This window comes from Oryx dammah, unplaced genomic scaffold (genome assembly GCF_014754425.2).
Source record: "Oryx dammah isolate SB20612 unplaced genomic scaffold, SCBI_Odam_1.1 HiC_scaffold_2, whole genome shotgun sequence".
Lineage (NCBI taxonomy): Eukaryota > Metazoa > Chordata > Mammalia > Artiodactyla > Bovidae > Oryx > Oryx dammah.
The window spans coordinates 11057184-11071975 of NW_024070186.1; the positions used below are offsets into that span (position 1 = coordinate 11057184).

A 14792-nucleotide genomic window follows, 5' to 3' on the forward strand; every position below is an offset into this window, starting at 1 on the left:
TTCTGTCTTTGTGCCAGTACCATACTGTCTTGATGACTGTGGCTTTGTAGTAGAGCCTGAAGTCAGACAGGTTGATTCCTCCAGTTCCATTCTTCTTTCTCAAGATTGCTTTGGCTACTTGAGGTTTTGTTTCTTTTTTTTTTTTTTGTATTTCCATATAAATTGTAAAATTATTTGTTCTAGCTCTGTGAAAAATACCATTGGTAGCTTGATAGAGACTGCACTGAATCTATAGATTGCCCTGGGTAGTATACTCATTTTCACTATATTGATTCTTCCAATCCATGAACACAGTATATTTCTCCGTCTATTAGTGTCCTCTTTCTTTCACCAGTGTTTTATAGTTTTCTATATATAGGTCTTTTATATTTCTTTAGGTAGATACATTCCTAAGTATTTTATTCTTTTTGTTGCAATGGTGAATGGAATTGTTTCCTTAATTTCTCTATTTTCTCATTATTACTGTATAGGAATGCAAGGGATTTGTGTGTGTTGATTTCATATCCTGTAACTTTCTATATTCATTGACTAGCTCTAGTAATTTTCTGGTGGAGTCTTTAGGGTTTTCTATGTAGGGGATCATGTCATCTGCAAACAGTGAGAGTTTTATTTCTTCTTTTCCAATTTGGATCCCTTTTTATTTTTCTGCTCTGACTGCTGTGGCCAAAACTTCCAAAACTATGGGGAACACATGTACACCCATGGCAGATTCATGTCAATGTATGGCAAAACCAATACGATATTGTAAAATCCCCAATTAAATAAATTTATATTTAAAAAGACTTGTTTTTATTACTCAACTGTCACATTTAGCTGTTTCTTCATTTGTTGTATATGCTCTTAACGACCATTTCCAAAAGCTTAAAATTAAATTTTCACCCATTTTGCTGGCTAGCATGTCCACAGAGCTTCTCGTCTCATCATGCCAGAAGTTGATGTTCTTTCTTTACCTTCTAATGTAAAGCAAATGCTAACCACTGTGTTTGAACTTATGTCCCACTCGATTGCAGCACAACAGCCTCCAGATGGCCTTTATCCTCTGCTCCCCTGGGAGTCACTGCAGCACCTGGGTGCACACCTGGAGGTCCAGCTCTCTGCTGCTGGAGTGGCAATAGGTAGCAATACACCTGTGCTCCCTCCTCCCCAAAGCTTCATCTGGCCCCTTGTGGCCCTTTTTCAACTTTTGTCTTGTGGCAAATGCAATGAACACTCATGACATGTGGCTCTTTAGTAGACATGAGAGCCTGAGGAGTAAGTTGCCCTCACTTAGCTGGCACTTAAAACTAAGGGTTAATGCCTCAGTTTCTTGCCTCATATGGCCCTGGCAAATACTTCCAAACGTCTCATGACTCATGTGGAATGGTTCTCACACTGAACCTGAAGGGCACCGCTGGACGTAGGGAAGTTGGGTGGGGGAGTGGGGGTGGGGAATCGAGGTGAGGAAGGGACTGAGCTCACCTGGGTGAAGCTGCAGGCTCCCAGACTTCCCATGTGGGGAGGGTGGTCCAGCTACCTGCTCAGACAGTTTAAAGATGACTGTTCTTGAACATAAAGAGTTTTTGAAGTTTTTCATATAGTTACCTTTTAAAAGAATTCTTCATTACTGAAATTGAGTATCAAGAGTGCTAAGTAGTTTCAGTTGTGTCCAACTCTGTGGGACCCTATGGACTGTAGCCAGCCAGGCTCCTCTATCCATAGGATCTTCCAGGCAAGCATACTGGAGTGGGCTGCCATTTCCTACTTCAGGAGATCTTCCTGACCCAGGGATCAAACCCACTTCTCTTATGGCTCCTGCACTGGCAGGCATGTTCTTTACCACTAGTGCCACCTGGGAAGCCAAATAAGTATCAGAGAAAAGAGGAAAAATGCTATACACAGTGTTATTACACTGTTACTGCATCCAATTTAGAGAAAGTGTTTCTTCTTTAACTCAAGACCTAAAACTTATGCCGCATGGTCTCAGGTAGAAAGAGAATGCTCCTCTCTTCTTTCTGCACCAGCAAGTAGCACGTGCATGATTCGCAACAACACTTGCTCTCAGGGAAGAGGCCCTGGCGAGAGGGTCTGACTCTGGCAAGAAGAGGCAAACACAGGAGGTGAGTCGTTCCCTGCAGAGTTGAGCTGACCATCCCGGGACAATCTCTCTGAAACAAGTCAGCTATATTCATAATCTGAAATTAAGCACAAGTAACCTTAGTTTGTATAAAATAATCAGTACATTTAAAAAACAAGCAGAACGCAATATTGTAAAGCAATTATCCTTCAATTAAAAACAAAAACAGAGAATCAAGATACAAATGGCCCAGTAGGAAAAGTATGGATTATACAGAGGTTCTGATCCTTAACATAAACTGGCTCCTACCAATCAATTAAAAAAAAAAAAAAAAATTCCTTGCGCACCATAAGAACTACCAAGTAAAACACATCAAATGAGAAAGTAAAATGACCACAAACACATGAACACATATACAGCACCACCAGACAGGATACTTATTTGACTGACAGGGACTCATTTTTTATTGCCAGTGCTCTCAGGTTTCCAGGAATAGCCTCTCCACTCTGCCCTGTGTCCTTCTGAGGATGGAGTGCCCAAGCTTCACCCCAGCAGAGCTGAGCCCCAGGCAGGCCGTGCATATGAATGTGCTCCTGTGAGGAGGCTCATGGTAGCGGGGCTGAGGATGCTGACAGAGCCTGTGAGGACAAGCTGCCCCCACCTGCTGTGTGACAGTTGTTAAAACATGAAGAATATATGAAACAGATTAAAAGTCTAATTTATTAAGTACAAAAGCTGATTATAAAAGTATATGACTGACCTAATTTTGTAAAAGTGTTTTTAAAGAAAATAATTAAACCTGGAAAGAATTTATATCTAATACTAACACACTGTCATTAAACGAGAGGTGGGATTATGGGAGATTTAAATTTTATTCTTTATACGTAATGTGCTTTGTAGATTTTATGCTGCAGCATAAATGCTTCTATATTCAGCAAAGAAAAATGCATAATAAAATACCTGCTATTTCGGGTAATTTTAAAAACCTTTTCACACATTTCAAATGGCAGAATTACAAATAGTCCATAACTTTTATTAACATAATGATATAAAAATTTTATCTGACATACAGAATTCCCAGAGAGTAATTTTAAAACATTTTAATGCTTCTTAAAATCTTAATTTACAAGACATGTCTTACTGCCACTTACCTTTCAATACAAAAATTTTACAATGTCTGTTGCTATAAAATGACAACATAAAGGGCTGAGTGGTTCCTCTCCTACAGGCCATTCTGTTATGAGGAATATCCATTAGTCCACTGCTAGAACCTCTGTATATCAAACAATAAGTTACGCATGTTATATACATAATTACATAAGGAGTGTTCAATTTCAGTATGTTCTTACATACCACACTGCACATCAAGAGCTACTGAGCACAAGCTACTTGTAGCCGAGAGTTAGACGTGAGAGTCAGCCCAGTCAGCCAGGCCTTTTTGGTGGAGAATTTTAAATGGTAAAGAATTAACAACTGTTAGGCACTGATTCAGGCTAATTCCAGAAAAACCTGGCTGTTTCTAGGAAGCATGTGATTCGTAAACTTTCTGACCCGCAGTCCCTGACAACTCGTAACACAATTTTTATTCGTGATACAAAAATACTCTGTCTTAGATTCGAGCTTCACTTCAAATTCTTAGAAGTATCTAAAGGATTTCATGTTCTCTGATTTATATTTACTATAATATTATATCACTCAGTTTAGTCAAGTTCGAATAAAATAAGTGAACATGATTTGGCCAAATTTTACAGGCACACAACTCAAGATGCGACAGTGGCCAGCAAAGTTCTCCCAGGCCCTGGGCTGTACCACCGCATGTGTAAACCTCAGCCCACCGGTAAGTCCACATCTGCTGATATGGAATAAAAACAGTAACTCAGTACACTTTTTGGAGAGTGAGAAGATCCTATACTGTGGTCATGAAAACCAGCACTTCAGTTGAATAGCAAGAAGTCAGAAACTCAGAAAGAGGTTTAAAACTCAGCATTCCTTTATCTTTCTGAAACAGCTGCTCACCTGATGGACCCTGTCGAGGGTTAGAGATGACACAGGCAGGCAGCCAGCATACCTATGTTAAGAGAGGAAGTGTGTGCGCATGAGCCTGGTCTGGGGCCCAGAGCAGGTCGGGGGTGGGGAAGAGGGGGCCAGGTCAGGATCATGCCTTGCCCACCAGCCTTTCTTTATTTCGCTCTTCCCTGTGAATCACAACTGAAGCAGCTGTCCCTGGGCCTCAAATTCCTTCTGGCATAAATTCTAAGTATGACCTTGACATCTGAAATGGTATAGAGAGTTGAATTTTTTAAATCAAGAACTGTATTTTTAGCCTAAAAAAAAGTGCAAACTCATAATACAGCAGAGGACTACACCTACAGCACCTGCAGTGCCTGCACCAGGCTTCTTTCCCAGTCACACCATCTGTTGCAATACTGACATTCATGTTTCTGTAAATGTTCCAGATGAAAAGGTTTTGAGTAATTCAGGAAGTGGTTTCTAGAATGAGATGGGTATGTAAGCACATGGGTGGGGCCCTGTGCTCAGGAGCCTGGGATCCTCTCCCCAGGGGCTGCAGACGCACCCCAGCCCTTCCAATGGCTCGTGAGGCCCCTCTTGGGCTGGGGCTGAGTGGGCTCACGTGTTGTAGGCCACGCAGGTGGGGTCCAGCTGGCCAGGGCTAAGTGGGCTCACGTGTTGTAGGCCACACAGGGGGAGTCCAGCTGGTCGGGGCTGAGCGGGCTCACGTGTTGTAGGCCACGTGGATGGGGTCCAGCTGGTCGGGGCTGAGCGGGCTCACATGTTGTAGGCCACGTAGATGGGGTCCAGCTGGTCGGCTAGGAAGCCATCGCGCAGGTGCATGCGCTGCTTCTCCCCACGGGAGTTGATGGGGATGACACCCGGGTCCACGATGACCACTACGCCCACCACCAGGTGGTGCTCCTCCAGCACCACGTTCGTCACCAGGGCCACCAGGTCCAGCGCGTCCTGCTCCAGCCCATCCAGCTCCACCACCACCACCAGCAGGTTGGTCCAGGTGAACACGGCGCTGCAGGGAGAAGGCAAACGGTGTCACCTGGGGCTGGGCGCTGGCTTCAGGGGCCAAGGACACCCAGGAAATGATGTCAGACAAAGACCACTGGAACATACTTAAGTAGGTTCACTGATGTCATCCTCTGCTCAAGTTAGTTACAATTCAAAGGTTTGGCTAAGTGTGTTTTATTGGAATATCTATTCTAATTAAAGTTCTCTCTAAGAATCAAGACAAATCTGACCAAAAAATGGTCCACTGGAGGACCCATCCTCTTTAGCATTCTTGCCTAGAGAACCCTAGGGACAGTATGAAAAGGCAAAAAGATATGACACCAGAAGATGAGTCCCTCCAGGTCAGAAGGTGTCTAACATGGGGAAGAGCTACTGGGGAAGAGCAGAGGGCAATTACTATGAGTTCCAGAAAGAATAAAGCAGAGGGCCAAAGTGGAAATGAAGCTCAGTTGTGGATGTGTCTGGTGGTGAAAGTAACATCTGATGAAAGAACAATATTGCATAGAGACCTGGAATGTTAGGTCCATGAATCAAGGTAAATTGGAAGTGGTCAAGAAGGAGATAGTAAGAGTGAACATTGACACCGTAGGAATCAGCAAACTAAAAGGGAGGGGAATGGGTGAATTTAATTCAGATGACCACCATATCTACTACTGTGGGCAAGAATCCCTTAGAAGAAATGGAGTGGTCCTCATAGTCAGCCAAAGAATTCGAATGCAGTTTTTGTTGTTCAGTCATTAAGTTGTGTCCAACTATTTACGACCCCTTGCACTGCAGTACAGCAGGCTTCCCTGTCCTTCACTATCTCCCAACATTTGCTCAAACTCATGTCCATTAAATTGGTGATGCCATCTAACCATCTCATCCTCTGCCACCCTCTTCTCCTTCTGCCCTTAATCTTTCCCAGCATCAGGGTCTTTTCTAATGAGTTGTTCTTTGCATCAGGTGGAAAAACCATAGTTCTGACTATACAGACCTTTGTCAGCTTTCCTTCAAAGGAGGCAGCATCTGTTATTGCTTCTATTTTTCCCCTCCGATTTGCCATGAACTGATGGGACCAGATGGGTTAGGGTTAGGAGAAGAGTGAAGAAGCTGGCTTAAAACTCAATATTCAAAAACTAAGATCATGGTATCTGGTCCCATTACTTCATGGCAAATGGAAGGGGGAAAAGTGGAAACAGTAACAGACTGTATTTTCTTGGGCTCCAAAATCATAGCAGCCATGAAACTGAAAGACACTTTGCTCCTTGGAAGAAAAGCTATGATAAACCTAGACAGCATATTAAAAAGCAGAGACATTGCTTTGCCAACAAAGGTCTGTATCGTCAAAGCTATGGTTTTTCCAGTAGTCGTGTATGGATGTGAGAGTTGGACCATAAAGAAGGCTGAGCACCGAAGAATTGATGCTTTCTAACTGTGGTGCTGGAGAAGACTCTAGAGAGTCCCTTAGATAGCAAGGAGATCAAACCAGTCAATCCTAAAGGAAATCAACCCTGAATACTCATTGTGATATAGTTAACTTCAGCCAGTTTGATAAGTAGTCCAAGACCCCTCAGGGATGAGGTCCGAATTTTTTACCTTAGCAGTCATGCAGGCACATTGTTAATAATTATATAGCAACAATATCTTACTTAAAGGCATGCTTTCCTCCTCAACAGGAACGCGTTCCTTCTGGCTAATCTCGAACTAAAGTTATCTCAGGAGGCCTTGGGAAAGAGTCTGGTGGAACTTTTATAATCTTGAGATATTCTTTTTACCTATTCTTAGCAGCCAACTGAAAAGTATATAATTTTCTGCTCAAGTTAACAACGTGGGTACTATCTCTACCCACTTCTGAGGTCTATGTCGGAAGTCTTCTCTGCTACTTTTCAATAAACTCTATTTTCTCACTGGAAGCCTCAAGTGGTCTCTATTATCTGCCTGGCTCGGTGAGGGGATTTTTCTCCTCACAAGAGCCATGAGCTCAAGTACAGCCTACACTCCAAGGCTACATCACATCAGAACTGGTTTCAACTAGAAGGACTGATGCTGAAGCTGAAACTGCAGTATTTTGGCCACCTGATGTGAAGAGCTCACTCAATGAAAAAAGACACTGATGCTGCGAAAGAACGAGGGCAGGAGGAGAAAGGGGCTACAGAGGACAAGATGGTTGGATGACATCAATGACTCAAGGGACATGAGTGTGAGCACACTCTAGGAGATAGTGGAGGACAGAGAAGCCTGGCATGCTGCAGTCAATGGGGTCACAACAGTTGGATTCAACCTAGCAACTGAATAACAACAAGAATGAAGAACATTATTTGATATTGAAAGCTGTACTTTTCCCACTGCAACCTCCCTCCAAAGTGAGGAAATCATGCATTTTAACCATTTAAATTAGGAAATCCATATGAATGCAGAGGCATTTCAGAGTGACTGTGGGGCACTCACATTTTGCCTGTGCATTTGGGGATAGACTCTCAGTTTAAGACTGATTAAGAGAAGAGGAAAAACTAAGCAAACCCAAACAAGGGGTCTCTGGCACATGATTTGCAGAGTGTGTCTGGGGTCTGCTCCTGGAGAGGAGGTGGCTGCCCACACGTGCACGACCACGCAAGAGCTGCCAGCTGGTCTCCCGGGCCCTCACCATTCGGCGATGCTCCTGTGCGCACGGATCACGGATGTCTCAATGTCGATGGGGTGGTAGCGCATGCCCCTCAGCTCCAGCGTCTCGTCCAGAGACCCCACCACGTACAGCGCATCATGTCGCTCTGCAGATGGCACAGTTCACCACCTCAGCATGGCTCTTGTGCTGAAGCCTCCTGCCGTGCGCACCCACGTGTGAAGAGTACAGAACAACAACTTCTACTATCTCGGAGACAAGGCAGCAGCTACAGGGGCTCCCAAAGTTCTGACTGCACCTGGCCAGCCTGCTGTGGCCATGGACTCCGTGACCGTGGGGGAATGTATGGGGAGGCCCTGATACGTGGCTGATGAGACATGCCCATGGCTCTGCCTGGGGGGCCCAACAGCCTCCCCCAGCACCCCCACACCCTCAGCAGAGGCCAGGATCCAGGAACAGTGAAGGAAAAGGAACAACTTTCAGAGAAACCGTATCAGAGCACCTAAAGAAACCAGCTCCTAGGAAGGGGTGAAGTGAGTTGGCAGGAGGTCCCAAGACACTGCCTGTATGGGCTCCTGGCTGTGGTGGCCCCAGGTCTGGTGGTAAGCAGTGCATAGGACCCCTTACCTCCGCTGGCATCGGTGAGCTCTGTCCTTCGAAGGAAGCCCAGGAAGCCAGTCCTCGCCCAAACAGTCTGGGTGTCTCCGAAACTCAGCCGGGCACTGAAGTGGTCAGCATGGAGCCCCTCTTCCCCATAGACTGTGTAGTACCCGGTGGCATTGTGGGGGCTGCTCACCCAGATCTGGGGCCCAGAGCACAAGGGGGTTGGTCATCACAAGTGCCAGGCACCGTGTGTCCCAAGACACGGCAGCACACAGTGGGGTAGCGGTAAGGGGCTTGAGCTAAGTCACGACAGAGGCCCAGAGAGCAAAGAATTCTCTCCTTCAAATAAACCATTCCCCTCCTTGGACCCGAGTGACAGTTGCAGGACTGCAATGTACACAGTTCATCGCAAAGAAAGAACTGGGAGCAACCTGCATGCACACCCAGGGGCCAGCGAGAGGTGGGGTCCCCATCCTCACCTCCCCCAGGTGCGAGTCTCCCAGGGGCCCTCTGGTCTCCGTGTGGGCGATGATGACCTTCACTCCAGGGAGAATCTGGAAGGAGAACCATGCTCGTCAGAGGGAGTGTGGCCCTCCTGATGCAAGAGCGGCAAAAACAGTGCCCTTTGAAGCTGATCTAAAGGGCGTGACTCGTACACGGGCACGACCACCTTCAGAAGCCGACCTAAATCTGATTGAATTTTAACAGAAGTAAGAGATTTTAATAAATAAAAATAAATTATGAATCTGAGCAAAATCATCCAGCTCCTGAGAATGAACTCTATTTTGGATGTTGAGAGGGGAGGAGGGGATCTTTCCCCAAGGCCCCTGTCAGGGCTCTTGAGGCCAGGGAGTCCAAACACAGCTTGGCTGGGCCCCCACCCAGCCCCAGAGTTTCCAGTTCTGGAAGGAAACCTGGCTACCAAGAGGCATTCCTGCCCCCAGACTTGGGGCTCCATGCCCACCAGAGGCTGTGGAGAAGGCTGGGGAGGGTGCTTCATGTCCAGCAACCCCACCCGGGGCCTGGGGGCCCCAATGGACCTGGGACTGACCACCTGGCTGCTTCTGGATACCTATTCCATGTCCTTAGTTTCCCTGGGTGTAAAACAGGAGATGACAGAGGAGCTTTCCAGCAGGTGGGGGAGAGGCGAGGGGTCATGGAAAGCTGGTCGGGCTCTGTTGCCCATGGGATGCTGCTGAGCCTCTGACCTCTCCCCGTGTTACCAACCTGGACCCCGAGGACCCAGAGCTCTTTCCAGAACCCCAGTCCATCAGGCCCAAGTTATTCTAACAGAGACATACAGGAGGCGAAGTCCATCAAAACTGAGTGCAGAGCCACATGTGATAGGAAACAAAAATGTACCAGAAAGAATTAAGAACTGCTTTGAGAAAAACCACCATGTTTATAGAAAGGACAACGCAGACTGCAGTAGGACACGTCTGGGCACCCAGGGAAGGGTGGGAGAGCCCAGGACCGTCTCCAGCCCCCAGCCCCTCCCTCCAACATCCACACTCTCCCTCCTCCCCTCCACTCCGTGAAGCTCCAGCCACACTGGCCTCTCTGTGGCCCCGGGACCTTCACACCAGTGGAGCCTGCTCCTCCGCTGGGGCCGCCCTTGGGGGGTGCACAGCCCCTACTAGCTGCGCTCCCACACTCCCAGGCTCGTCAGTGCTGCCCCTGCTGCCCTGTCCCTCTCTGGGCCGCCCCGCCTCCTGAGAGGCAGGCACGTGCACAGCGTGTGTGAGCAGGGCTGGGGGCTGTGCTGGCTCCACTCTGCTGCATCCCCCTCAAGTCCCTCCCCCTTCACCCTGCCTGACCACTCCTGGGAGCCTTCTTCCTTCCTCCGAACCTCCCCTGGTTCTGAAGATGTCTGGTCTCCTGGGTCTATGCCTGCTGAGCCCTCATGGTGGCCCACAGTTTTTCCCTTGGTGCCCTTGGGTGGTCTCACGGCCCCACCACCTAAGCCCCTGACACAGCTCCTGTGGTCGAACCAGGCCTGGATTGCTTTAATGGTGAACTGCCACTGGGGATACTGTCTGGCTATCACCTGAGCCAGTGGAGAAGCTCTTCCAGGCCCCAGTGGGCTGCTCCAGGCCGTGCAAAGGCACCAGGGCCTCAAGACCCAGCAGTGCAGTTTCTGCAGGTCTGCATCTGAGGTCTTCCCTCTGGGCTGGAGCTCAGATGTGGACAGAAAGGTGTGGAGAGTGTGTGAGAGTGTGTGTGCATGCATGTGTGTGTGTGTATGTGTGTGTGTATATGGGTGTGTGAGTGTATGTGAGTGTGCATATGTTTGTATGATGTGTATGTGTGTGTCTATATGTGAGTATGTGTAAGTGTGTCTGAGCATGTGTGCCTGTGCATGTGTGATTGTGTGAATGCATGTGAGTATGTGTGTGTGTCTATGTGCAAGTGTGTATGTATGTGTGTCTGTGTGTCTGTGTGTGTGTCTGTGTGCAAGTGTGTATGTATGTGTGTGTGTGTCCATGTGAGAGTGTGTGTGTGTGTGTCCATGTGAGAGTGTGTGTGTGTGTGTGTGTGTGTGTGCGCGTGTATGCAAGGAGGTGAGGCCAGCCGGACCTCAGGGGACATAAGCTGGAAGCCAAGCCCCATGCCACTACCTTTCCGGACTCAGTCAATGGCAGACTGTGCGGAGAGCCCCGTTCCACCAGACGTACCCTACAAATGAACAAGGGAAACAATAAAATTGACCACACAGACAACAGTCTCTAAAGAAGGCAACTCATAAGGTAATCAGAATTGATTAGCACTGTGATGGGTAGTCCTGTGACGACAGCCAAGCCTTTAGCCTTTGATCGTGACCTTGCTGTGACCTTGGGACAGTGACTTCAGGTGCCTGGCTCAACCAGCAGCGCTCAGGTCAGGAGCCCCTGGCCAGCTGGCCTCACCCTCCAGGAAGCTCCACCACGGTTTCCCTCAAGCTGAATGTGAGGGTCAGAACCAGGATCTGGCTCTAATGTTGGGAGGGACGCAGGCCTCTAGGCACACACAGTGGGGCCGCCAGGACACATCTGCTGACAGGATGCCTACATCCTGCCTGGAGACAGGTCTTCTTGTTTTTTACCCATAAAAATCCAAGTGTCATATGCTCGGTCACTTGGAAAGTCGCTCCCCTGGTTGTGGGAATGACTGATTAAAGGAGGACAAGGTGAGACTTCCCTGCGGTCCAGTGGCTAAGAATCCTCCTGCCCATGCAGGGGGCCATGGGTTCAACCCCTGCTTCGGGAAGATCCCACATGTCAAGGGGCAACTAAGACCATGTGCCACGACTACTGAGCCCAAGCACCTAGAGCCTGTGCTCGTGACTAGAGAAGCTGCTGCAGTGAGAAGCCTGAGCACTGCAGTGAAGCCCAGCACAGCCAATAAACAAATAAAGTGAAGTAACTTGTTTAAAAAGGAAGGACACAGTGAGCAGGGGAGGCCCAGGCTGAAGGGGGCTGGGGGCTGTTACCTGTCATGGCGCAGTGCCCTCATGTCCACATAGACAGTTGTGGGGTCTGGGCCGGCCGTGCCCTGCAAGGGGAGCAGAGGAACGTCCACTCAAACCTCCCGTCCATCGTTTCCAGGGGTGTGGCATGCACATAGGCACAGCTCCTCCCAGCCGGGGGCGGGGGTGGGGGCAGGAAGGCAACTGCTCTGCCCCAGCAGATGTCTGCCTTCCTCCACACACCTGCAAGGCTTGCCGACATGGCAGGAAACCTCCCCTAGCACTGAAGGGAGAGATCAAGGCAAACAACCTCACATTCCAGTCCTGACAGCTTCGATTCCCAATGGTCCTTGGAAAACACCACCATGGGTTTGGGGGCATTTCCCTGAGCCGTGCTTGCTGGGACCTAATTCTCCTAAGGGCTGAGCACAGCGAGGCCCCTGCAGGGGCGAGGCCTCAGCAGGATGTTCAGTGATGTTCCCACTCCGCTCCTCTCACCTGACACCTGAGGTTGGCCCTGACAGAGGACAGCACATCCCTTCTGTTAGACACTGAACATCAAACTACACAGACACTCCGCCCCAACACCGATCTCTGGCGATCCCAGACAACATCACCAACGTCTGCCCTGGAATGAAGACAGCTCTTCCTCCAGAGGCAGCAGACTGTGAATGCTAAATACTTCTGAAAATACTCTGCTCTTAAGCTCATTTTTACAAAGGAGCGAGACCACGAGAGGCCACATGAACTCACAGAAGCACAGAGGCACCTCGAGGTCAAGGTCAAGGTCATACCTGCTCAGCCAGCTTTCCCAGCCTGTTGGGCTGACAGACACAAAGGAGGCCAGCAGAGCGAGACAGGGAAGAGACGCCACAGGAAACACAAACAGAGAGCATAGGCACGTGAGGAAGGAGCTGAGAGAGAGCAAAATGCATCACTGCATCGAAGCGCACAGAGCAACAGCCAGGCTCCTGCTGACGTTTCCAGGAAGGAGGACCCGGCTCCCAGACGCTGAGCGGACAGAAGGGCTGCGCTTTCAGCCACCAACCCCACGCCACCAGTAGAGGTGCAGTCGCACCATCGACATCAGGAGGGATCTCCTGAGGGACCCCTCCACCTCCTCCTGCCACTCATCTATACTGGTCAGCCATCTATACTGTGGAGAGAATGTCACAGGAACACCTGGACAACAGGACGCTGATCTCCCCAGTCCAGACATGCCCTGCGCCCGGCGGGCATTGGTCAGGACTGGGACTGTGGTTCTCCTGAGGCCTTTCCTCCCAACAACCCTGAATGTGGGAGCAGGTGCATGCAATGCTTTTTAGAAAGAAGTGGGATTGAGATACCAGCCAGAAACCTGGAAAAGAGCCCCAGTCCCCTGAAGAAGCAGAAGAACACTGCTGCAGTGAGCTGTTCTGAAACTTTGTTTCCTTTCAAAAAGTAAAATACCTCAGTGATTCAAGAATGAATTTAGGGCAGTATAAATGATCACACTCATTAATGTTTCCATTTAATTGCCAGATATCTTACAAAACAATAAACTTAATCTTGCTTTAAAATATTAGCTGCATACTGTATCTAGCTTATAAATTCCTCTTGGTAATTGTCACTGTTCAAAACCAACTGGTGCTTTTTCCAAATAAGCCTTTGTTCATCAAGAACAGAATCTCTTAAACGAAAATGCTCAGTTCTCAAAGCCATATTTGGAAAATGCAAAAGGCTGGAGCCAGAAGGGACCAAAGGACGGGGCAGCGCAGGATGTGCACAGGCGCCCAGAGGGAGCCCTGCCGCCTTACCTGGAGGCAGATGGCCACGTTGACCCTGCAGCCGAACGTGGTGCTCACGGCGCGCGCGGGCAGGCCCAGGTCTCTAAATAGCTTGGAGAAGGACTGTGTGAGCGCGATTCTGGGCCGCTCCTCAGCCACCACCATGCAGGTGCGCACACACGACAGGTTCACGCCCTTCATCTGCGGGAGGAGCGTGCATGCCACGCCTGCGTCTGCGCGCAAGGGCCAAACCGCACGGAGCCCCACCCCCTGGGTTCAGTGCCTCTGCGCCCCCATACGCATCCTCCACCGCTACCCTCCAACCCCAGGCCCTGGGGATCATGAGGCCTCAGAGATCCCTCGGTACGCTCAGAGCCAGGGTCGGACCCACCCCTCATCTGTTCCCAGAAGTGAGGGGCCGGTGCGAGGTGCTCCACAGGTTGGGGGTGGATGTGTGTGTGTGTGGGTGTGCAGGGGGCAGGGCCCCGAGGATTTTGTTTCCAGCCCCCTCTTCCCACCTGAACTGTCCCTGGGGTCTCTCCAGGCCCTCCCGCACTCACTCTGAGCGCCGCCGTCTGCGCACCCAGGCCCCGGGCACACATCTCCATCACCGAGTAGGAGCAGAAGGTGACGCGCGCCTTGTACTGGCTGACGGCCCATAGCCACAGGGACACGTTGGTCTCCAGCTCCGGCGGGGGTACCAGCACCGACTGGTGTCCAGAGTAGACGCTGCGACAGCGACAGGGAGGGGTCAGCACTACACCTCACCCCTCAAAGATCTGCCCTTCCAGGCAGAGTCCGCCCCTCCTGCTCTGGTCAAGTCAGGGTTTTGGTGGAAAATGTGGGACGCAGGTCCGCCCATCCGCATTCAAGGACCCAAGGTCACTGTGAGAGACCCGCTGCGGGCAGGGCTAGGTTCTACTCATGAAGATGGGTCCCTACTTCCCTGTCCTGGATGGAATTGACAGTAACACAGAGTGTGCATTTAATAAAAATGTACTTCTACCCTTTAACTCAATTTCAACCCACACTCCAGCCACTAGCACACTCACACACACCAGCCACTCACAAGTGTATCCTCTGCTTCCTGGACCCTTAACAACGTATCTTAGAGATGGTGGGGGGTGGGACTTTAGAGAAGCAATTCAGTTAGCAGGTGGTAAGGAGGAGTGGGTGGAGCTGTGCCTGCACACCCACGGTGCACCCCCCTGTACACTCACCCTCCACTCACCTTCACCTCCACCCTCCCCTCACCTGACACCCACCCTCCACTCACTTGCACACCCA

At 49.5% G+C, this 14792-nt stretch overlaps 1 protein-coding gene across 3 annotated transcripts in view; it reads right to left on the bottom strand.

The window, feature by feature from the left end:
* Positions 1–2906: 2906 nt before the first annotated feature.
* Positions 2907–14792, bottom strand: part of DIP2A (disco interacting protein 2 homolog A) — a 111230-nt gene continuing 99344 nt past the window's right edge. For all 3 annotated transcript variants that reach the window (XM_040264507.1, XM_040264516.1, XM_040264496.1), the window contains 8 exons: positions 14066–14234; positions 13536–13706; positions 11764–11825; positions 10913–10970; positions 8774–8848; positions 8319–8493; positions 7716–7839; positions 2907–5093 (listed from right to left, as the gene is read on the bottom strand). In XM_040264507.1, the coding sequence (XP_040120441.1) occupies positions 4841–5093; positions 7716–7839; positions 8319–8493; positions 8774–8848; positions 10913–10970; positions 11764–11825; positions 13536–13706; positions 14066–14234 (1087 nt within the window). In that variant the 3' untranslated portion in view covers positions 2907–4840. The remainder of the gene's footprint in view (positions 5094–7715; positions 7840–8318; positions 8494–8773; positions 8849–10912; positions 10971–11763; positions 11826–13535; positions 13707–14065; positions 14235–14792) is intronic.